This window comes from Bombus flavifrons, chromosome 16, assembly GCF_040668555.2.
Source record: "Bombus flavifrons isolate JBK064 chromosome 16, iyBomFlav1_principal, whole genome shotgun sequence".
NCBI classification, from domain to species: Eukaryota; Metazoa; Arthropoda; class Insecta; order Hymenoptera; family Apidae; genus Bombus; species Bombus flavifrons.
Genome location: NC_138457.1, coordinates 8727735 through 8746574, shown reverse-complemented (window position 1 = coordinate 8746574; position 18840 = coordinate 8727735). Strand labels below are relative to the sequence as shown.

The 18840-nt window shown below is 33.8% G+C and overlaps 4 protein-coding genes and 2 long non-coding RNA genes across 15 annotated transcripts; 2 read left to right on the top strand and 4 right to left on the bottom strand.

The window, feature by feature from the left end:
* Nucleotides 1–2883: 2883 nt before the first annotated feature.
* Mp20 (muscle-specific protein 20 transgelin) lies at nucleotides 2884–4922 on the bottom strand. Its single transcript, XM_069130449.1, has 4 exons — nucleotides 4763–4922; nucleotides 3846–4057; nucleotides 3467–3587; nucleotides 2884–3217 (listed from the first exon to the last, which is right to left on the bottom strand). Exons 1-4 carry the CDS (start codon nucleotides 4790–4792, stop codon nucleotides 3026–3028), a joined length of 555 nt encoding a protein of 184 aa, XP_068986550.1. The 5' UTR covers nucleotides 4793–4922; the 3' UTR covers nucleotides 2884–3025.
* LOC138188541 (uncharacterized) lies at nucleotides 4162–4829 on the top strand. Its single transcript, XR_011175527.1, has 2 exons — nucleotides 4162–4391; nucleotides 4443–4829. It is a non-coding gene; the product is annotated as an uncharacterized LOC138188541 (long non-coding RNA).
* A 2930-nt stretch (nucleotides 4923–7852) lies between the features above and the next one.
* Bap60 (Brahma-associated protein 60) lies at nucleotides 7853–13829 on the top strand. Of its 6 annotated transcripts, none has more exons than XM_069130448.1 (7): nucleotides 7853–7964; nucleotides 8561–8692; nucleotides 8765–8940; nucleotides 9297–9627; nucleotides 9713–9910; nucleotides 10111–10373; nucleotides 10670–13829. In XM_069130448.1, exons 2-7 carry the CDS (start codon nucleotides 8579–8581, stop codon nucleotides 11070–11072), a joined length of 1485 nt encoding a protein of 494 aa, XP_068986549.1. In that variant the 5' UTR covers nucleotides 7853–7964; nucleotides 8561–8578; the 3' UTR covers nucleotides 11073–13829. The 6 variants fall into 6 exon arrangements, with proteins under 6 accessions (XP_068986549.1, XP_068986544.1, XP_068986545.1 ...); XM_069130443.1 differs by having other exon boundaries at nucleotides 9282–9627; XM_069130444.1 differs by having other exon boundaries at nucleotides 8558–8692; nucleotides 9282–9627.
* Nucleotides 9404–10806, bottom strand: LOC138188540 (uncharacterized). The gene is made up of 2 exons (XR_011175526.1): nucleotides 10670–10806; nucleotides 9404–10373 (listed from the first exon to the last, which is right to left on the bottom strand). It is a non-coding gene; the product is annotated as an uncharacterized LOC138188540 (long non-coding RNA).
* Nucleotides 12388–17344, bottom strand: LOC138188538 (protein phosphatase 1 regulatory subunit 14B). Of its 4 annotated transcripts, none has more exons than XM_069130452.1 (5): nucleotides 17235–17344; nucleotides 15850–16065; nucleotides 15680–15769; nucleotides 15549–15590; nucleotides 12388–15314 (listed from the first exon to the last, which is right to left on the bottom strand). In XM_069130452.1, the coding sequence occupies exons 2-5, from the start codon at nucleotides 16054–16056 to the stop codon at nucleotides 15273–15275; spliced, it is 381 nt and encodes a 126-aa protein (XP_068986553.1). In that variant the 5' UTR covers nucleotides 16057–16065; nucleotides 17235–17344; the 3' UTR covers nucleotides 12388–15272. The 4 variants fall into 4 exon arrangements, with proteins under 4 accessions (XP_068986553.1, XP_068986552.1, XP_068986551.1 ...); XM_069130451.1 differs by having other exon boundaries at nucleotides 12388–14489; nucleotides 15850–16062; nucleotides 17235–17330; XM_069130450.1 differs by having other exon boundaries at nucleotides 15850–16062; nucleotides 17235–17326.
* A 436-nt stretch (nucleotides 17345–17780) lies between these two features.
* RpL31 (ribosomal protein L31) lies at nucleotides 17781–18797 on the bottom strand. 2 transcript variants are annotated; one of them, XM_069129444.1, is made up of 3 exons: nucleotides 18690–18797; nucleotides 18079–18305; nucleotides 17781–17964 (listed from the first exon to the last, which is right to left on the bottom strand). In XM_069129444.1, exons 2-3 carry the CDS (start codon nucleotides 18297–18299, stop codon nucleotides 17814–17816), a joined length of 372 nt encoding a protein of 123 aa, XP_068985545.1. In that variant the 5' UTR covers nucleotides 18300–18305; nucleotides 18690–18797; the 3' UTR covers nucleotides 17781–17813. The 2 variants fall into 2 exon arrangements, with proteins under 2 accessions (XP_068985545.1, XP_068985546.1); XM_069129445.1 differs by lacking the exon at nucleotides 18690–18797 and adding an exon at nucleotides 18632–18656.
* Nucleotides 18798–18840: the final 43 nt, after the last annotated feature.

Sequence of the window (18840 nt, the reverse complement as noted above, 5' to 3'; positions counted from 1 at the left end):
TACATAGATGTCGCCAATCTCGAGTCCTCATTTCATAACCGATACGTTTAATTATTCGTGACTGAATCGTTAAAGCTGTCGCTGAACGCAAAATGGTCGAGACTGTCAAAGGATATTAGAAACGATGATGGAAGACGTTTCTTCGCCGCTTTTCCAGAATTGTGCAGCGTAGATTCGCGCATCTGGAATAAACGAAAATAATTTTAGACCGGCCTGTTACGTCGAAGGCCGTGGCAAACTCTCGAATCTCGCGGCAGATGTGTCTACAACCGCTATACACAATGCTAATTACAATATCACTATTTTCGTGTCGTCTCGAAGTCGAAAGCCAACACGTCTCGCTATGATTTCAATTTACTTCCACCTGTTGTTTATCGTCAGAAAATCTTTTTCATTATTATTATTATTATTATTCTCGTAATACGTGGGTGTTTTGGGATTAAGTTGGAAATAGTTTGTCTTGGTAGCGAAGATTTGCCCGAACGAATATCGTCGTAAATTTTAGGTCTGCGATCCACCGATTCTTCCAACCTTTCAGTTTCGAAACGAAAGTTTCTAGGTATTTAGGTTCGAACATTGTATTTTCAAATTTCAAACTAGACATTTTTACGAGATCTCGAACTTTTAAATTTCTACTCGGAAACTTTCGCGATTTTTAAATTAAAGAATATTTCGAAATCTTCGGAATAGGAGAATTTCTCGATATTCACGTTAAAAATCCTCGAAATTCGCGCATCTGAAATTCGAAATCTTTGCGATAGCTCAAATCGTCGTCCGAAGCTTTCAGTTATCCCCTAACCTCGAAATGTCTAATTTCCAATACCATTGTGTTGGCAACTAAGTGATTGCGGATTTTGTCATTACCACCTAATGAGAAGATCCGCAATCACTTAGTTGCCAACCCAATACAAACTACATAAATTCTTCAAAAATTCAGTTACTCGTGACGAGTTTAGCTTCTATCGAGTAGAAGCAAAGTTTTTATCGAATACGATAGCCTGAGTCTAATTGCATCTGTAAAACAAGGATTGTGGCTGCATTTGCCAGAACAACGGATGTATGAAACCAGTTCAAACACTGTCAAACATTCGGTGTACACACGCGCCAGCCATTCAGAATCGAAATGACAACAGAGAAATTTCTTACAAATTCACCAACTACAAGATACATCTACACTTCAACAGATAATACGACGTTTTTAATAAATCTCGTTGTTTCTGCCCATTAACAAACTCCTATATGAATGTTCTGACTTAACCCGAATAGAATGCAGTCGTTCGTTTATTTGCTTCTCTTTCTATTGGGAACACAAGAGTCTAGACTTTCTGTAAATCATCGTAACCTTCGAGCACCGGTGTATTTTTATTTCCAGCGTTCTAATTATACTGTGAGAATGTGGTCACGCGATTTGCCAGAATTCTCTCGTTTCTCCACTATTCTTCAAAATTCCTTCTATCTTCCCTTTGTTTCTTTTTTCCAACGTTGTTTCTCATTCAACTTAACGTTGATCGAATTTAATCATCGATTAAACGCACCAGTGACGACAGAAACGAATCTAGAAATGCTGGAACACGAGGTCTCTGTGATTTCTGTTGTCTGAAAATTTCTATCCTTCGTCCTTCTTTTTCCCCTTTTTTTACCTTTTATTTCGCGCGATCAACGCAACATCGATCGAATCGAATCATCGATCGAAATGAAATTGAAACGCGCCAGTGACGACAAAGACAAGGACGAACGTAGACACTCGGAGGAACGAGGTCCCTGTTGTCTGAAAATTTCTATCCTTCGTCCTTTTTTCCCCCTTTTTTTATCTTTTATTTCGCGCGATCAACGCAACATCGATCGAATCGAATCATCGATCGAAATGAAATTGAAACGCGTCAATGACGACAAAGACAAGGACGAACGTAGACACTCGGAGGAACGAGGTCCCTGTTGTCTGAAAATTCTATCCTTCGTCCTTTTTTCCCCTTTTTTTATCTTTTATTTCGCGCGATCAACGCAACATCGATCGAATCGAATCATCGATCGAAATGAAATTGAAACACGCCAGTGACGACAAAGACAAGGACGAACGTAGACACTCGAAGGAACGAGGTCCCTGTTGTCTGAAAATTTCTATCCTTCGTCCTTTTTTTCCCCCTTTTTTTATCTTTTATTTCACGCGATCAACGCAACATCGATCGAATCGAATCATCGATCGAAATGAAATTGAAACGCGTCAATGACGACAAAGACAAGGACGAACGTAGACACTCGGAGGAACGAGGTCCCTGTTGTCTGAAAATTCTATCCTTCGTCCTTTTTTCCCCTTTTTTTATCTTTTATTTCGCGCGATCAACGCAACATCGATCGAATCGAATCATCGATCGAAATGAAATTGAAACACGCCAGTGACGACAAAGACAAGGACGAACGTAGACACTCGAAGGAACGAGGTCCCTGTTGTCTGAAAATTTCTATCCTTCGTCCTTTTTTTCCCCCTTTTTTTATCTTTTATCTCACGCGATCAACGCAACATCGATCGAATCGAATCATCGATCGAAATGAAATTGAAACGCGCCAGTGACGACAAAGACAAGGACGAACGTAGACACTCGGAGGAACGAGGTCCCAGTGAAGTTGAAGTTTCGAAAATAATCGCGATAATTCGGGAATTGGCGGTATTCAGAGACGAAAAAGACGAGAATCTGGACGTTGATGTTTCTATAAAACACTGGCAGCCGCTTTAAAAACGCTGTTAACGTCGATCCGCAACGGCCACCGTCACGTTTGTAGTATTTTTACACCAGCCTCGAGAATACTCTAGAAACCTTGGAAAATTTCGAATGACGAAACGACACGCGGCAATGACCTAATAAGGGCGAGGATAGATACAACCAGTTCTTTGTTAAATAACAAATATATATTATATATATTATTTAATTACAAAATACAAAATAAATACATAATATATATATTTATATACATGGTACATACAAAGTATAAATTTTCTTTAATCTAAACCTGTTGATATCGCGTTGATTCACTTTCCTAAGAGGATCTTGCGGGTGGCACCGATACTTTGGCCAGATTGGGTGGCACCTTTGTTGGAACCGGCCTGCAGACCGATCATCGTCTCACCGGCGCGCAATTGTTCCTCCGTGAACTCGCGTTTGCATTCCTCAGCAGGTTTAGGTCCCAGATATGGTCCTTTCCATTCTGGATGCTTGTACGTCTGTGGAGAAGATTTTATTTGCAATTTAGCGAAACTTTTCGTGGAATAATCAAAGGATCAAAGTAATGTGGAAAGCGATTATGGAGGTCAAGCTAAGATATTGTATTTTGTTACAGAAGTTAGACACTGAGACGATCGGAAATTAGAGATTGTAGATGGCATGGAATTAAACTAAATAATCCACTCGATTGCATAATCAGGCTACGCGCCTATTAAATACCACTGATCCGGTTTTTTCATTAAACTTACCGTACGACCAAGAGCAAAGAGGGTCGTCACCACCTGTGCGATGTCTTTCTTCTCCCACAAGTCGACCGTTTGGAACACGTCAACGTCGTTCACGCCGTATTCTTTCAAAGCTTTCTGGAACCTGATAGTAAGAAGCTGATAGTTTCATCTCGCTTTATTTATACAGTTCAAACTGTAGATATTTATACAAATTAGTACTTTTATCAATATCATTCAAAAGAAAGAGGAACTTACAGCAGAGGCAAAATATTTTGTCTATTAAATATTGCAAAGAGCATTATACTTTGGATATTTTATAAATTTTCGCGCGTATGTGTTTTTGCATCTTCAAAGATTCAAACTTATTCTAACTTTTAGGTGATTTCCAAAATAGACTTACGAGTTGATATTTTCCATCATTTTGAATTGACCACCGCTGCTATTGATCTTGGCGACGGATCCAGGGGCGATCTTGTTCATCAGATGACACAACACCTGTCCATCCTTGAGGACATCTTCGAAGGCTTCACCTGGTGGGAATTTCTTGCCCAAAATCGACTCGATCCATTCTTGAGCCTCTTTCTCCTGTTCTGGGTTACGCTTTGCAGCGATCTGCAACGAGACAATCGGGTGAAATCACTGTTTTCGCGAACTATCGTTAAAAAAATACAGAGTTAAAAAATAAATCATCTCCGAACTGGGAATTTTCCCTAAAATATATCGGCTGTATAATTCCAGAAAAGTTCCGATAAATACCGCAAGGATTTCTTTCTCGAAACTTATGCAGATCACTAACGAACCATCCACGTGAAATTCTTCGAAATTTCACGGAAAAAGAATTTTCTGGAGAACACTTGTCAAATCCAAAGAATGAGCAATTTTAAACATCGAAACCCATGAATCTTCCCATCTGTAGTCACCGATATCGATTACGAGATTCACAATGGTTTATTTCAATCGTGAAAAACACGGATATCCAGCTCGGCCCAGCTCCGAGCTCCATAGCTCAGCGCAACCCTTTGAAACGCAGAAGCTCGCGTGAGACAAATTCATAGACTTGCGTGAAACGATTTTACACATTTGCATCGCACGAATTAAAGAATTTGTCTCGTACGAGTTGGAAGATTTACAGCACACGCAAGGGTTGTTGGAAAGGGTAGCAGGGACGAGCGGAATATTCACGATGGATGGATTCACAACAGAGTTGGCAGGATGCGACTGAGCGAAATAAAGTTGCAACGATCTCGCACAAGGCAAAATGTTCCCGGATTCTTCACGAAACGAACGTACGATGCACGAAAATCCTCGAGCTCATACCTTGGCGCGCACTTGTCGTTCGAGAGCCATCCTCGTGCTTTGCGGTGCTTGTCGAAGAGGACTGAAATGCTTGGTCCTAGAGCCGATCCCTCTTATAGTGGACGAAGATGGCGGGAACACGGCCCACGCTTTGGAGGAAACTGTCCAACACCTCGGGTGCAGACCTCGTGTGTTTCGAAAATGACGACGCCACGTACGTGTCCATGTATCTATGTTTACCAGTGTAGGAGTACATGCTTTCCGCAGTTTTCAACGATCTAATATTAGCGGCTTATTCACTTGGACGTAGAATTTCCAAAATCGCCACTGCCAAGCTGCGCCTCCACGATACACGCGATAGTTGTTCCACGTGCGACAGCATTGGAAAAATCATGCGTTCGAGTTAGGTAAATTTGATCCAGTAACTTGTATATAGTCGTTGTATTACAGTGGAGTAGGTGAGGTTGCAGCAAGTGATTACGCGCTGGAAGCTGCAAGAGGCAGAAGATTAGGATGGTTTTGCAACTTGTGCAAGTGGAGATGGGATTGCCTACTTGTTTGTGTACTTGGTCGTGAATCGGAGTTTCTATAAATTGTAACCTTTTTCGTGGTTTCATATTTGCTGATTCGTCACGAATTTTGGAATTTCTGTAGAGTAGATTTCGAGATTTGCACGACGCAAATCCAGGCATTTGTATCATGTAGGCGATTAAAGGTGGTTTAGCAACTTGGAAAAGAGCTTTAGGAATTTGAAGATAGGTGAACTGTATGCTTGTGTACCTGCTTCTGAATTGGAATAAATTATAAATAACTTTGAAATTGAGAATTGGGTGAACTGAAATAAATTGTAGCTTTTTAGTAGTCTAACTTTCAAGATTGGTGTGTCATAAATTCTGAAATTATGCATACTGTACGATATTAGAAAGTGTTATAATAATTAACCAAACATAATATAACTAATTTGTTGAAAGTGCTGAAATTTTGTTGCTTGTAAAATTCTCCATTAGATTGTAATAATGTTTCTCTTATTGCTGATGTATTATTTGCTCCATTTCGGTGGAAGCGCACTGTGGACTGCGGTGGGTGGTGATGGATTCAGAGGCTGACTAATTCTAGACGGTTCTCCTTCCGCTTTCTTGGTCGTATTACTTATTCACTGTGTTGCTTCCTTTCCACGATTTTAATAGCTACTCTTACTTAGCTACTTGATACTATAATAAATAAGTATCTACATAAGAAACATAGTAGGTAGATTATAGTTGCCAATAGATGCAAATTTTGTGAATAAATCTAAACTTAAATTAATTTCTAAGAAAGATACTACACAGAATTTCAATTTCAAATTAAATTAAAAAACTGTTACATACCGCAAATAAAAATTTCAATATAGAATTAAATTAAAATTGAAGCCGAGCTTTATTTTCGTTAATGTTGCGCTGGAAAGTAAAAGATTTAAGACTTTTCGATGATAAAAGCCACAATTATTTCAAATTTCCTATTAACTAATTTATAAACTTGTAATTTTAACGAAAAATACGATCTTTACTTCGTTCCATATTCTGTTCCTCAACTTCCATCTATAAGTCGCCATATTGTTACTCAAACGCACTCCATCGCTGCATTCTACGCTCCAAATATTCAACAAAAAACGGGAAAAAGGAAATTCGATTGCGCAAAGAGTATCAGAGGTTTTTTCTTTAAATAACCAGCCGTCATATGGGTCGAGTTATTATTACGTTGATCCACTTTTTGAATTCACGTGAAGAGCCAACAGATTGAGGATGAAAGCCCGCCAAAAGATGGACAATTTAAAAATTCTTATTTAAGATGGCGCTCTTATAAAAGAATTATTTAAAATTCAAACTTAAGAAGAAATCCATTCTTTTAAAAAAAAAATAACAAACATAATGTAAGTATGTAAATAGAAACAAACTACATCATTTATCTCAAACTAACATAATTACAGAATGTTTTATATTTCATGTATTTTTTAAATCATCATTTGAAATTTGAAATTATTATCTCAATAAAAGAAATATATATATATATATATCTTGAAATACGTGTGAATGAATACACAAAATTTAATGTAGCCAGTATCTATAGTTTTCAAGAAAAAAAATCACAAGACATTGCCATTTCTAGTCTAAGCTTAAATATGTTCCTAAAGCTGTTTCCTATGGGGATTTTTATTCGCGATAACGTAGAATTGCGTAATCAACGTAACTCTAATTCCAACGATATGGAAGATTCTTCACTGGCGAAATCGCTGGCTACTGACTCAGATTTAAATATAATCGCGGCATCTTGCGTATTTCCATTTCCCCTCTTCGTTGTCAACGAGCAAAATTTTCGTCGAAATCTGATAATTTCGGTTCTTTTGGAACACGTGATCATATCGAAAATCATTATCGTTCCTAACGACCATTTTGTAACTTGAGTGGCCGTGCCATAATTGTCGACACCTAATCCCACTTTAATTTGAGCGCGTTTTACGATTTAAACGCGGAATCGTTCGGGATTAAATCCCCACGCGTCTCATGATTAATTATTGTTTTCATGAGAATCCGCGTGCGCAGGTGGTATTCAAGGTATTCTATTATTACTATCTTTTAATTGACTTATTCAATGTTACAAGAAATTCAGAATGTTATTACACAGTTAAATGATTTGGAAATTTTATATATAGGAAATTTATAAAATTACTTTTTAAAGAAATTTACTATTATTTTATTCTAAAAATTCATACAAAAGAACAAAACTAATAATCGATAATTTATCACGTAGAAATATATTCCCATCTAACTACTTTAGCTTACATGAAAACAGTGAATAATGAAATAATTAAGTACTTTTTTGTCAGAATTTTGTAAAGTAAGTTGTTAATGATACTTGAAATGAGTTAAAGTTCATATTATAGTTTCATTATTCTATAATTCTATATTAGAAATTAGAAAGTCTTTAGTAAACAATTAGAGGAAACAAACAAAGTCATGAAAGATTTAAAAAAATGCTTTTAGCGTAATTCTACAATATTTTAAACTAAATTACGTTATAATACAAAAACAGGTCCTTAGCAATTTAAAAATTAAGTTTAAAAAATCCCTGCAGACGGTACAGATGGTGGCGCCCTCTCATGAATCAGAAAAATTATTCCCCCATAATCTGCCGCTTTTCGAGAACTTATTAAACCTGGAGGAAAGCGGAAAGAAATTTTGAAGGCGTAGGTTGTTTTTCAATTATTTGCCAAATTCGTTTCACTTGTTCGTCGTTCTTTTTTCTCTTTTCATACTTTGATTCGCATCAAGCCATAGAACATTGCAGTTTAAAGCGTTCCAAGTGCAACTGTGTTGTGATGCAAAAATGCACTCAATTCTGACGGAAAAGTTCTAATTCAGCTTTTCGATATTCATCTTCTTTATATTTTTACCGATTGTTTTATGAAATTTACCATTTTGTTAACAATGTTACGATACTTAGAAAAATAACACGATTAATTGCGACTTAAGTAGAGTTGTAATTAGGTACGCTTTTTGAGGTTATATTTTTGTTTTCTAGTTGCACTAGTTTGACAGAAAAGCCAAAGTGTTTATTGAAAAAGCATTGTCTTTTTATTTCTGTGTATAAAAATAAGTAATTTTATGTACAAGGGACATAAATAAACTTTCTTATGTAATAAAATATTGTATATTTTGATAGCAATTTGTGTGACTTTGCTGTAGATAAAGTTTGATAAAGTTTCATTTAAATTCTTTTGTTTATTGTAAACCATACAACAATATTTGTATGAGTGAAACGTTTGTTGATTTGAATCAGTAGGATTATCACCAAAGAAACATGGCACAAAGGTTTCCTGTACCAAATACAGGAAATAATGGCCCTCCTCCACAAAGGTATGCTGCATCATCTGTGCCTCCTAATTTACGGCAGTATTCTAGCCCAAATTTTCCTGTAAGTATATAAGAATTAAGATAACTGAATTAACTGGAACAGTAAGGAACTTCTAAGTTAATTTTTATATAGATGCAGCAGAGATCCGGATTCACTCCTCCTCCACAAATGGCTAATGCAGGTCCTGGACCAGCCAGTATAATAAGAGCCAATCAACCGTATTCGAACATGCGACAAGGGCCTATGCCGACTCCACCTGTTGGAAAAAGGAGCGCAGATCAACGTATTCCTATGTCACAACAGAAACCGTAAGTACACTAACACTGCATGCTTTTATTTAATTTTGCATCCATATTTTGTATTACTTTGCTCATTAACTCATTGCATTAAACAATGTATTAACTAATTTTTTTTATTGAAATAAACTAGCTTTTAGTATCTATGATTTTGTACATTTCAAAAAGCAATATGTCAATTAATTTTTTATCAATTTGGTTACTTGATTATTAAATTATTAATTTATTTGTCATCATCAAAATGTTAAAAAGAAACCATTCACTGAATTCACCAGGAACTTCACTGCATTTCATAAGCTTAAAAATTGGTTTATTGATTTTTGAATCTATGATTTTTACACAAACTCATATAGGTATTTTTGGAACAGTGATTTTTCACATTCCACGTCCAAGAAGAAGAAAAAGCTAGCAGACAAGATATTGCCACAAAAAGTGCGCGATTTAGTGCCTGAATCTCAGGCTTATATGGACTTACTTGCATTTGAGAGGAAATTAGACGCGACTATAATGAGAAAGCGACTTGATATACAAGAAGCACTGAAACGCCCAATGAAACAGAAAAGAAAATTGCGAATATTTATTTCGAATACGTTCTACCCGGCGAAAGAGGCTGGCGAGGGTGAAGAAGGTTCGGTTGCATCTTGGGAACTTAGAGTCGAGGGACGACTTTTAGACGATACGAAAAATGATCCTAATAAAGTAAAAATCAATTTATTCTTAGAAAAGAAAACCATAGATCATCTGAAAACAAAGGATAATTTATTTATATTACAATAATTTTTAGGTAAAAAGGAAATTCTCTTCCTTTTTTAAAAGTCTAGTTATAGAATTGGATAAAGATCTATATGGACCTGACAATCACTTGGTTGAATGGCACCGTACATTGACAACACAAGAAACTGATGGTTTCCAAGTGAAAAGACCTGGAGATAAAAATGTTCGATGCACTATTCTTTTGCTTCTTGACTATCAACCCTTACAGGTAACATTTCTTTTAAATAAAAGGGATGTATCAAAATTTGTAAAATTAAAAATGCTTAACATTCTAATTGTCTCTGACTACTTTAATTTAAGTTAATTAAATTTTCCCAGTTTGACATCCTCTGGTTCAAATACATCCTTATTAATGAATAAAATAAATGTAAGCTGAGTTAGAATTTAACAGAAATTTTTTGGTTGCAGTTTAAGCTAGATCCTAGATTAGCCCGACTTCTAGGTGTACATACCCAAACGCGACCTGTTATCATCTCTGCTCTTTGGCAGTACATAAAGACACACAAGCTTCAAGACAGTCATGAAAGGGAATTCATAAACTGTGATAAATATCTCGAACAAATATTCGCCTGCTCAAGGATGAAATTCGCGGAAATACCACAGCGTTTAAATCCGTTGCTCCATCCTCCAGACCCGATCGTGATCAATCACGTTATTAGCGTCGAAGGTACCTATCAATAATAATTATAGTGCGGATTTGTATGCATCTATAAGAAACTTGAAAGTGTGAAATTGCACAGAATGCACATAGTGTGAGAAAATGTATAATATATCCAAAGTATGGTGCTTTATATAATACTTGGTAGGTAATACAATTTTCTGCCGACCCTGTATTTTGTAATTATATTCTCAAAAATATGAGTTTACAAAAGGATCTTCCAATAATAATTAAGAAGTGCACACCATATTCCAAGATTTGCAAAAACAAAAAATAACCATTTGTTCTATCACGTTCTAAATTAGGTACAGAAACGAAACAGACTGCGTGTTACGACATAGACGTGGAAGTTGACGATACGTTAAAAACACAGATGAACAACTTCCTGTTATCGACAGCAAGTCAACAAGAAATCCAGAGCCTTGACAACAAAATCCACGAAACGGTCGAAACGATCAACCAGTTAAAAACGAACCGAGAGTTCTTCTTGAGTTTCGCTAAAGATCCTCAGCAGTTCATCAACAAATGGATTATCTCGCAAACGAGGGACTTGAAGACCATGATAGACGTTGTTGGCAACCCAGAAGAAGAACGCAGAGCAGAATTCTATTATCAACCGTGGGCGCAGGAAGCAGTGTGTAGATATTTCTACACGAAGGTTCAACAGAAACGCGCAGAATTGGAACAGGCGCTCGGTATAAGAAATTCATAAGTATAATCGAAGAGGCTTCGCTACAGTGTACGAAGTAATTATATCGAACAAAGGAAATTATTAAATAAGTTATTAATAAAGTATTTGTTTAAACAAAATTTCTTATTTATTAAATTCGTATTACAAAATGTGAAACTGATAATATCACTTCAATTAATTAATTATTTCAATTTTATCTTAATCAAAAGCTGAATATTTTAGAACAATGAATAAAGTAATTATAGCAAAGTAAAAGATTGATTAACATATATCTTATCTCATAATGATCATTGCTTGAAATCTTTGTTAGTAATTTATACCAATTAAGCAATGAGATGTTGAAGGATTTGAAAACAGATATATTAACTTATTCCCATCCTCCATAGATTGCCCTTTTAATATAATTACTTCGCATACTGTATGTAAAGTATTTATATAAATTTTTCTCTTGTTCCAATTGCAAAATCGATCGATTAACGTGTCTTACGCTTCATTCACAATGCAGTGTCACTGTGACATTATAGTACGAGTGACATATTTTTACGAATAAGATGATGTATAGTAATCATAGAGGAATCTCACGGATAACAAATTTATTTAGTACGAATACGTATATCGATCTCGTATATCTTTATTCAAGCTAGTTTTTCAGAAGTCTTTTCTATGAGGATATGTATCGCAATCAGCTACCGCACACTATAAATGCGAGAAACTTCTGTATAATATGACGAATAAACCTTTGATATAACTCGCTGAAACCATTTTAAACTGAATTCCATATTGATGAATAAATATTTTCAGTACAATAATGTAATTACTGCAGTTAAGATTTCTTTTCTTGATTTTTTTTAATTTTTAATGAAAGATTAAAAAAGATATTAATTATTCTTTCGCACCTTATTGCAAAAAAGAATTAGTCTTTTTAGCGTAACCTGCGTTTATAATTGTGAAGTAATAAATTTCCAATTTATTAATATTGTATACAGTAATTAGTTCATTGGGTGAAAGAAAAGGAAAGAAACGAGCCATAAATTTTTCTGTTATCCAATTCTTATTTTGTTTGTGCAAGTAAATACAATCTCTTACATAATCAGTACATGTTGATGCAAAATATGGTTTCCTCGTGGAAACGGCAATATCGCCAATTTAAAACGTAAGGAACAAGAGTCCTAAATTTCTTATTCTTTCTCTATTTTTTTTTTTTTTTTTCATCGCGGAAGTTTCAATTTTATTTCATCAGTGTAAAAGTGCTTTCCCCTCTTACTTAAGAGTATTATGGATTAATTTGATTCAATATTACAACATTAACATTCCAAGACATTCACACGAGGATGAGAAATTCCAGTGCCATTTTACGGATATAAATTTTCGTCTTTCATCGTGTTTTCTTCTTTTTCTTCGAGACATTAATGTATTCCACGCATTTCTTGCAAAAAACGACTCACCGAGAAAATAACGTTGAAATCGCATCATACCAATTACACACGAGTTCCCTACGCCTTTCTTTTTTTAAAGACACGAAGCCGGAACGATACATATATATTACGAAACATTCTTCACATGCCAACGAGCATTACACGCAAAGCACTTGATCCACGTTTTTATTTTATAACGCAGGACGAAAGAACAAAGGAGCCGGTTTCTACAGCGACATTGTTTTCTGGTGATAAAATTTAAAAACTTCATAATCTTCTTGTATTTTTTCCTCTTCTCCGTTTTACGTGCCGATTCGATGAACATAATTCTATCGAAGGTCGCATACCGTTGTACAACACTAAATCACAAGTGCACCAATTGATTGTATCGTTTCTAGTACAATAAACTCTGATTGGATTCTGACGTCTTCGTTCGACATAAAAATCAATCGCTAAATATGTGTGTCATATAGTCATATGACTCCACTTGATCAAAAGTGAACGAACACGTCACGATTGCACCGTTTTATTATGAGATCAAGGTTTATTGTATAGTACTTTTGTTTTTTACTTCCCTAATCTTAATTACACATTCACATATATTTTGTCGTATAAAGTTTTAAATATATATAATTGAGTGACAAGACCTTTTTTTCTCCTTTAATTACACGTTATTCACCTAAATGGAAGTATATTTTTTTGTTTGAAGGATGGGTGAGTAGAAAGATATTCTAAACACATTTCTCTATGCCCTCAGATCAAGTCTACAAAGATCACATTTTTGCCAAAAAACAAATGGCAGTTGTGAATCTCTGTACACTCAAATATATCTCGTAAAATGATAGTGATTCACTAAGTCTTTGCTTGGATAAAATCATTCTTGTTTCTCCACGTTTTCTTCTTTTTTTATCTGTTCTTTGAATGGGGATTAATAGCACTAGAAATATGGCGTACGAGGTAGCCACAGAGTTCTTCTAGCCATTTCTTTCCTTTTTCCTTCACATGAATATATATTTTTAAGTAATCACATCATATAGGTATTGCTTTTTATGTTTTTGTCCAGCATAAACAGAAAACTTTTTGGTTCCCCGTTCAACATCCGATACTGTGTATTCGATCTTCGATAATATATCCATCTTATCCATCCTGTTTTGCCACTTACTGTGATTTCTGTACGCATCTATATTATAATATATGGTGTCTAAGAGGAAGGTAAATTCCACTTGTGCAGTCTTTTTTTTTTTATTTTTGGTTTTAAGTAATTAATGCGAGATACATCGGTGCAAGAGATCCTTTGGGTTATCCGGAAGTTTGCGTTAAATTCACTCCCTTCCTCTTTTACAGTAACTGTGGATACATTTTACACGATAGCTCGTATGTTAAATGACTGTCGGTAAATCGTATAAATGTCACCTATGATTGCACTCTGTTGCGACGGTGAATTATTTTTTTTTTTTTTCATAACACAAACGCTAATTTGTACTACATATAGATATACACGAATAATTCTACGCATTTACAATTATTTTATCCAAACGAGGCCGTCAAAACAGAGGACTTGTACATTCGTTCCATTTGTTCTTTCTTTTTCGAGACAAATACGCGAATTGATCTATTAAAGATTCATTAAAGATGATCGACCGATCATTTAAACGAGTATAACACGTCTATAAATAGAAATTTAAAATCTTGAAAATTAACAACATGATTATATAAGTAACAAAGTAATTTAAAAAATCATCACTACATCGTCGTTACAATATAAAGAATTTAATATCTTTCTAAATGTAGGAATGTTTTTATGGTTTTCCCTTCATTTTTTCCTTTTTTTTTATTAACGACTTAACAAGAACTTTGAAAAATTTCAATCAACAATTATTCAAAAGAAAAGAGGAGGAAAATGACAAACTTACGGCAGAGTTAATTTCTGCTTCACGATAATTTTCAATACTGATTCGGTACTGGAGCAACGATAGGTGTCATTTCCACGTTTTAATTATTACTATGCCAGTGATAATATCATCTGAAACATACACGCTTTTATTATATTATCAAACAGATTCCATCATTTTTTTTTTTTTCGTTTCTTTCTTTTTTTCCCCTTTAAATTCATACAAGCATTCGATGCGAAATTTTGCATATCTGCCCCCTTAAAGTATCTTCTACAATAAATAAAAAAAAGTTTGTATTAATTTGCTACAACATAAAAAATATTAATCGTTTCAAACCCAATCATATCCTCAGTTGTGACAATTCAATGAACTTAGGATATGCATAGAAATTATTTCATATAGTTACAGTGTTTTGGAAGTATCTTTGTTAGTTAATTATCCCCTAATAACATAAATATTACTACGAACAATGGAGTATAGAATGCATACAAAACTAGAGTGTAGAAGAACAAACGTTTTCTACTATACATCACACTGGATGGATCGTACAGCAAGGCAGTTCCGTGTACTGTGAGATTTATTACTTGATATGCGATGCGCACATAAATAACTAACAAAGTTAGCCGTTGTACTGAGATAAGTCAGATACTAATGCTTACGATTTCAATATGAAATAATATACGCTAGAATAAAAATGTGCAGAGTCATTTGATGGATTAGATTTTTTTTCATTTTCTTTTCCCCATTATGTTCGATCCAAGTATAATGATAAATTGGCATTTAAGTCACGTATGCGCGCGACTCATTTAAGGCTTGAATATGTCTTTGACTCGTCCCAAAATCTGAGCAAATTTGTTCATGCTTCAAAAAAGTCCTTGCAAACACGTAAGTGTTAAGAAGAACGCGGAAGTTCTTCAAAGTGTTTTAGCTTTTTCAAGTAAATCGTTAATGAATTTCTGAAACATATAAATAAAGAGATGAACTTCCGTTAGTGACAAGGCCCCAGTTTATCAATCAAATTTTCCTCCAGAACCATAGGTACATTATAATCGAGCTTATTAATTCATTAAAAATACTATATATTATTTTCAGGTATATATTAGTCACAAAGTATTAAATTTTAGGAGAAAGGATATTGTTACAACAAATAATTGCAAATTTATCAAAACAAGCTTAAGAGCTGCACTTACATTTACATCATGTGGTGGTTTCTTTGTATCAACCAGTAACTCCTATAACAACAAAATAAAACAATAAATAACAATAACTAATGTATATCAGCTTTGATAATAACCATCTAATCTAATGTACAAATACATACCTGCAAAAATCTTCGTCTATGATCATCACTGTCCATATCAAGAAGTTCATCTATATCTATTTCAACTTCCCGATTTTTACCATTTTCATTCTGTCAATTAATGAAAATTGATAAATAATTTATATCTATGTAATAACTCCTAGTTACAAAGAGATTAATTTTAAACTTACAACTGATTCATATAGTTTTTCTAGCTCATCAAAGAGCCACATTTCAACTGCAAGTCTTTTACGAATAAGAGACATCTGATGAGACCCATACTTGGCTGTTAAGAATTTTTCCCTGCGTTCCTTTACCTCACCCTTTTCACTGAAAGCTACATGCAGATTTGCACGTGCAGGACTGCGTTCTGCTGTAAGTACTCCACCTCCTTCCATTATAAACTACTGAATAATTAAAGAAAGAAAAATTAAAAAATATATAAAAAATTGTACAATAAAGAATTGTATGAAGAAAGAAAATAAAAAATGCAAGATACATTTGTTAGTATAGTATTCTTACAGAATTTATTTAAACATTGTATTATGTATGATATATGTGTTTAATGGGACATGTTAATAAAACAGTTAGAATAATAGAGGAAAGGATAGAAAACAAGAAAAAGAAATAGTATATAGAAAATATACAAATTTTTAATATTGTATATAGCATAGAAAATGCTTATACAAAAAATAATTGCATAAAATAATAGTATATAATAAGTTTTAATCTATTTATATCATTTATTATATTATTATTATTATATTATATTATTATTTATATCAAGATTTATATCATTATGCGGACAAAAATTTATAAAAAAAAAATGAATAAAAGCTAAATAGAAATTTTGTTTTTTTTTATTTCTTAATACAATTTTTTTCTTTCTTTTATAGAAAAATTATAACTTATAACTAAGGTGTACCGGTTGGAGGAAGGATCATACGATAATAATGTGCGGTAAAAGTAAGAAAGAAATGTGGGAACGAAATTCTTTCTTCACGGAGTCACATCCGTTCCCACAGACTTAATTATGTGCGCGATTTACTTGATAAAAAGTAGCCGCGTGATCGATCATTGACAAACCGAATCGAATTAATCGGAGCGAATAATTATAGCGCCCAAACCAAGTCGTAAATCATAAGCATACATAAATTTATTTCTCTTTAACTATATGCGTTTACGCACATGTTAGCTGCGTTTTGCATGCTACAATAAACAATAGGCTTATTATCTGAAGTTATTGAATGCAAATGCAGCCTCGATGAGACGCGACGCTTTGATTACACAAACAGCTCGAGAGCATCGAAATAAAATTACTAAGAATACTTTGATAAAACTGTGAGCCGGCGAATTAAAATGTAAGAAAAAAAAAGGTGCCGACACTCTTGTAAATAAAGCGACATTAGTAGATTCGTACTTTGCATTTTAATAAATGATCACCGACTCATGTCAGCATAAGTATAAACAAAGATCAAGTCAATTATTTACCTAGGACTCAATAAAATTAATAGGGAAACGAAAGAGAAAGAAATATTGTTAGCGCGCCTTCGTATGATCACTTGATATTACTTACACTCACTGCTCCTATTTCAGAACGTACACTATTCGAGCCGTAATACAGTATCGTAATGCCAGAATCCATACGAATAATAAACTTTCCTGAAGTTCCTCGACTATGATAAAACTTACACTAACTATGATTACCATAGGATGCTCGAAATATTACTATCTTATAGCAAATTACAGCAAGAATTGGCTAGGAACATTATAGCGTGGGAAGCATATATAGTGACATTGTTGTCGATATGTATCGATAATCGACAATATCAGATCGCAGAAAATTTTTATATTTGAACCCTTTAAAATTTTAAATTGTTCTAACTTACTCAACGTAGGATTTTAAAATTAATTTATCTTTAATATCTCTGATTCTGATGTTAAATATAGACTTTGTAAAATGTGCTAGATTAGTAGTATCATTAAGAGAGTAGTAAGTGAGTAGTATCATTTCTAATATTAATATCCTAAGTACATTAAAGAAGTTGAACGTTAAAAAATAATAAAAACTATTGAGTGTGAAATAAACAAGGGAATATTGAAATAATTATAAAGTCAAAGATTGATGAAAACTTATTTATTAATCAGAAATAAATCAATCTTGGCTTGCATCAACATTTTCTGTCTGTAAACCTTTGAAAGAAGCAACTGGTATGTACGTAACAAGGGTGTACAACTTGTTTGCAGAATCTTCATCATCATTCCTTCTTCTGCTCAATCGTACACGAACTCTGAATGGTACATTTCTAGAAATATACAAATGCAAATTAATAATATAAAATACCAAAAAATTCAGACAGTGACAGTTGAATCATAAATAGTTATAAATTAAATCAAACTCAAAAATATATAAAATTTACCTGATTCCCTTAGACCACAGTTGTTTGTTGAGTCGTGTATCAATCCTCACATCTGGGGTTCCCATTTGTTTTTCAGCAAATTTGCGAATTTCTTTGATAGCTCGTGGAGCACGTTTTTTAAATCCAACTCCGTGGAGACGTTTGTGGAGATTCACTGTATATTCACGAGTGACAACCTCGTTAATAGCACTTTTGCTCTTCTTCTCCTTAGATTTGGCCATTTTGTACTGAAAATAAAAATTGTCAAATTTACAGTTGCAACGTGACATAACCAAATTTATCATAGTAAAAAAAAGAATATATAAAATAATTCTTAATTAAAAAAAAAACTAAATACAAAACATACATTCTTACAGTACTAGTATATATTTATATAATAAAATATTAAGTTTTACAGTTGTCTAAATTATTTTATATATAGGAAGAGTAGTAAACAAAACAGGGTTACACTCGTATATTCTAATTATAAAGCATGTTATATTATCGACGATAATATTAAACTCGTGTTGTTGTGCAGTAATTAATCGATATAATTATACCAAAACTTATTTACTATTAATAATAAACAGCCAGATGTTCTCTGATTTTATTTGAAGTAAAAATAACAATACCTTTCTGTTCTATGGCTGAACGTAAAAGAACTGAAGTTCTTCGTGTTCCTAAACCCATCAATTTCTAACGGTAATATTTTGATAAGACCTAACCTATAAAATGTATTTGTAAGGCAAATGAATTTGCTAGTAACTTATGATATTATGTATT

Coding starts and splice junctions, on each gene's coding strand:
- Mp20 (XM_069130449.1), bottom strand. CDS start 4,792: ATGGCTCTCGAACGACAAGTGCGCGCCAAG. Junction 3,588..3,845: donor ATGATGGAAAATATCAACTC/GTAAGTCTATTT, acceptor TCTTACTATCAG/GTTCCAGAAAGCTTTGAAAG. Junction 3,218..3,466: donor TCTTTGCTCTTGGTCGTACG/GTAAGTTTAATG, acceptor TCTTCTCCACAG/ACGTACAAGCATCCAGAATG.
- Bap60 (XM_069130443.1), top strand. CDS start 8,579: ATGGCACAAAGGTTTCCTGTACCAAATACAGGAAATAATGGCCCTCCT. Junction 8,693..8,764: donor ATTCTAGCCCAAATTTTCCT/GTAAGTATATAA, acceptor ATTTTTATATAG/ATGCAGCAGAGATCCGGATT. Junction 9,911..10,110: donor TTGACTATCAACCCTTACAG/GTAACATTTCTT, acceptor TTTTGGTTGCAG/TTTAAGCTAGATCCTAGATT.
- LOC138188538 (XM_069130450.1), bottom strand. CDS start 17,303: ATGGATTCTGGCATTACGATACTGTATTACGGCTCGAATAGTGTACGT. Junction 16,063..17,234: donor CTGAAATAGGAGCAGTGAGT/GTAAGTAATATC, acceptor ATTATTCAGTAG/TTTATAATGGAAGGAGGTGG. Junction 15,770..15,849: donor AAAAACTATATGAATCAGTT/GTAAGTTTAAAA, acceptor ATTAATTGACAG/AATGAAAATGGTAAAAATCG.
- RpL31 (XM_069129444.1), bottom strand. CDS start 18,299: ATGGCCAAATCTAAGGAGAAGAAGAGCAAAAGTGCTATTAACGAGGTT. Junction 17,965..18,078: donor CTGTGGTCTAAGGGAATCAG/GTAAATTTTATA, acceptor GTATATTTCTAG/AAATGTACCATTCAGAGTTC.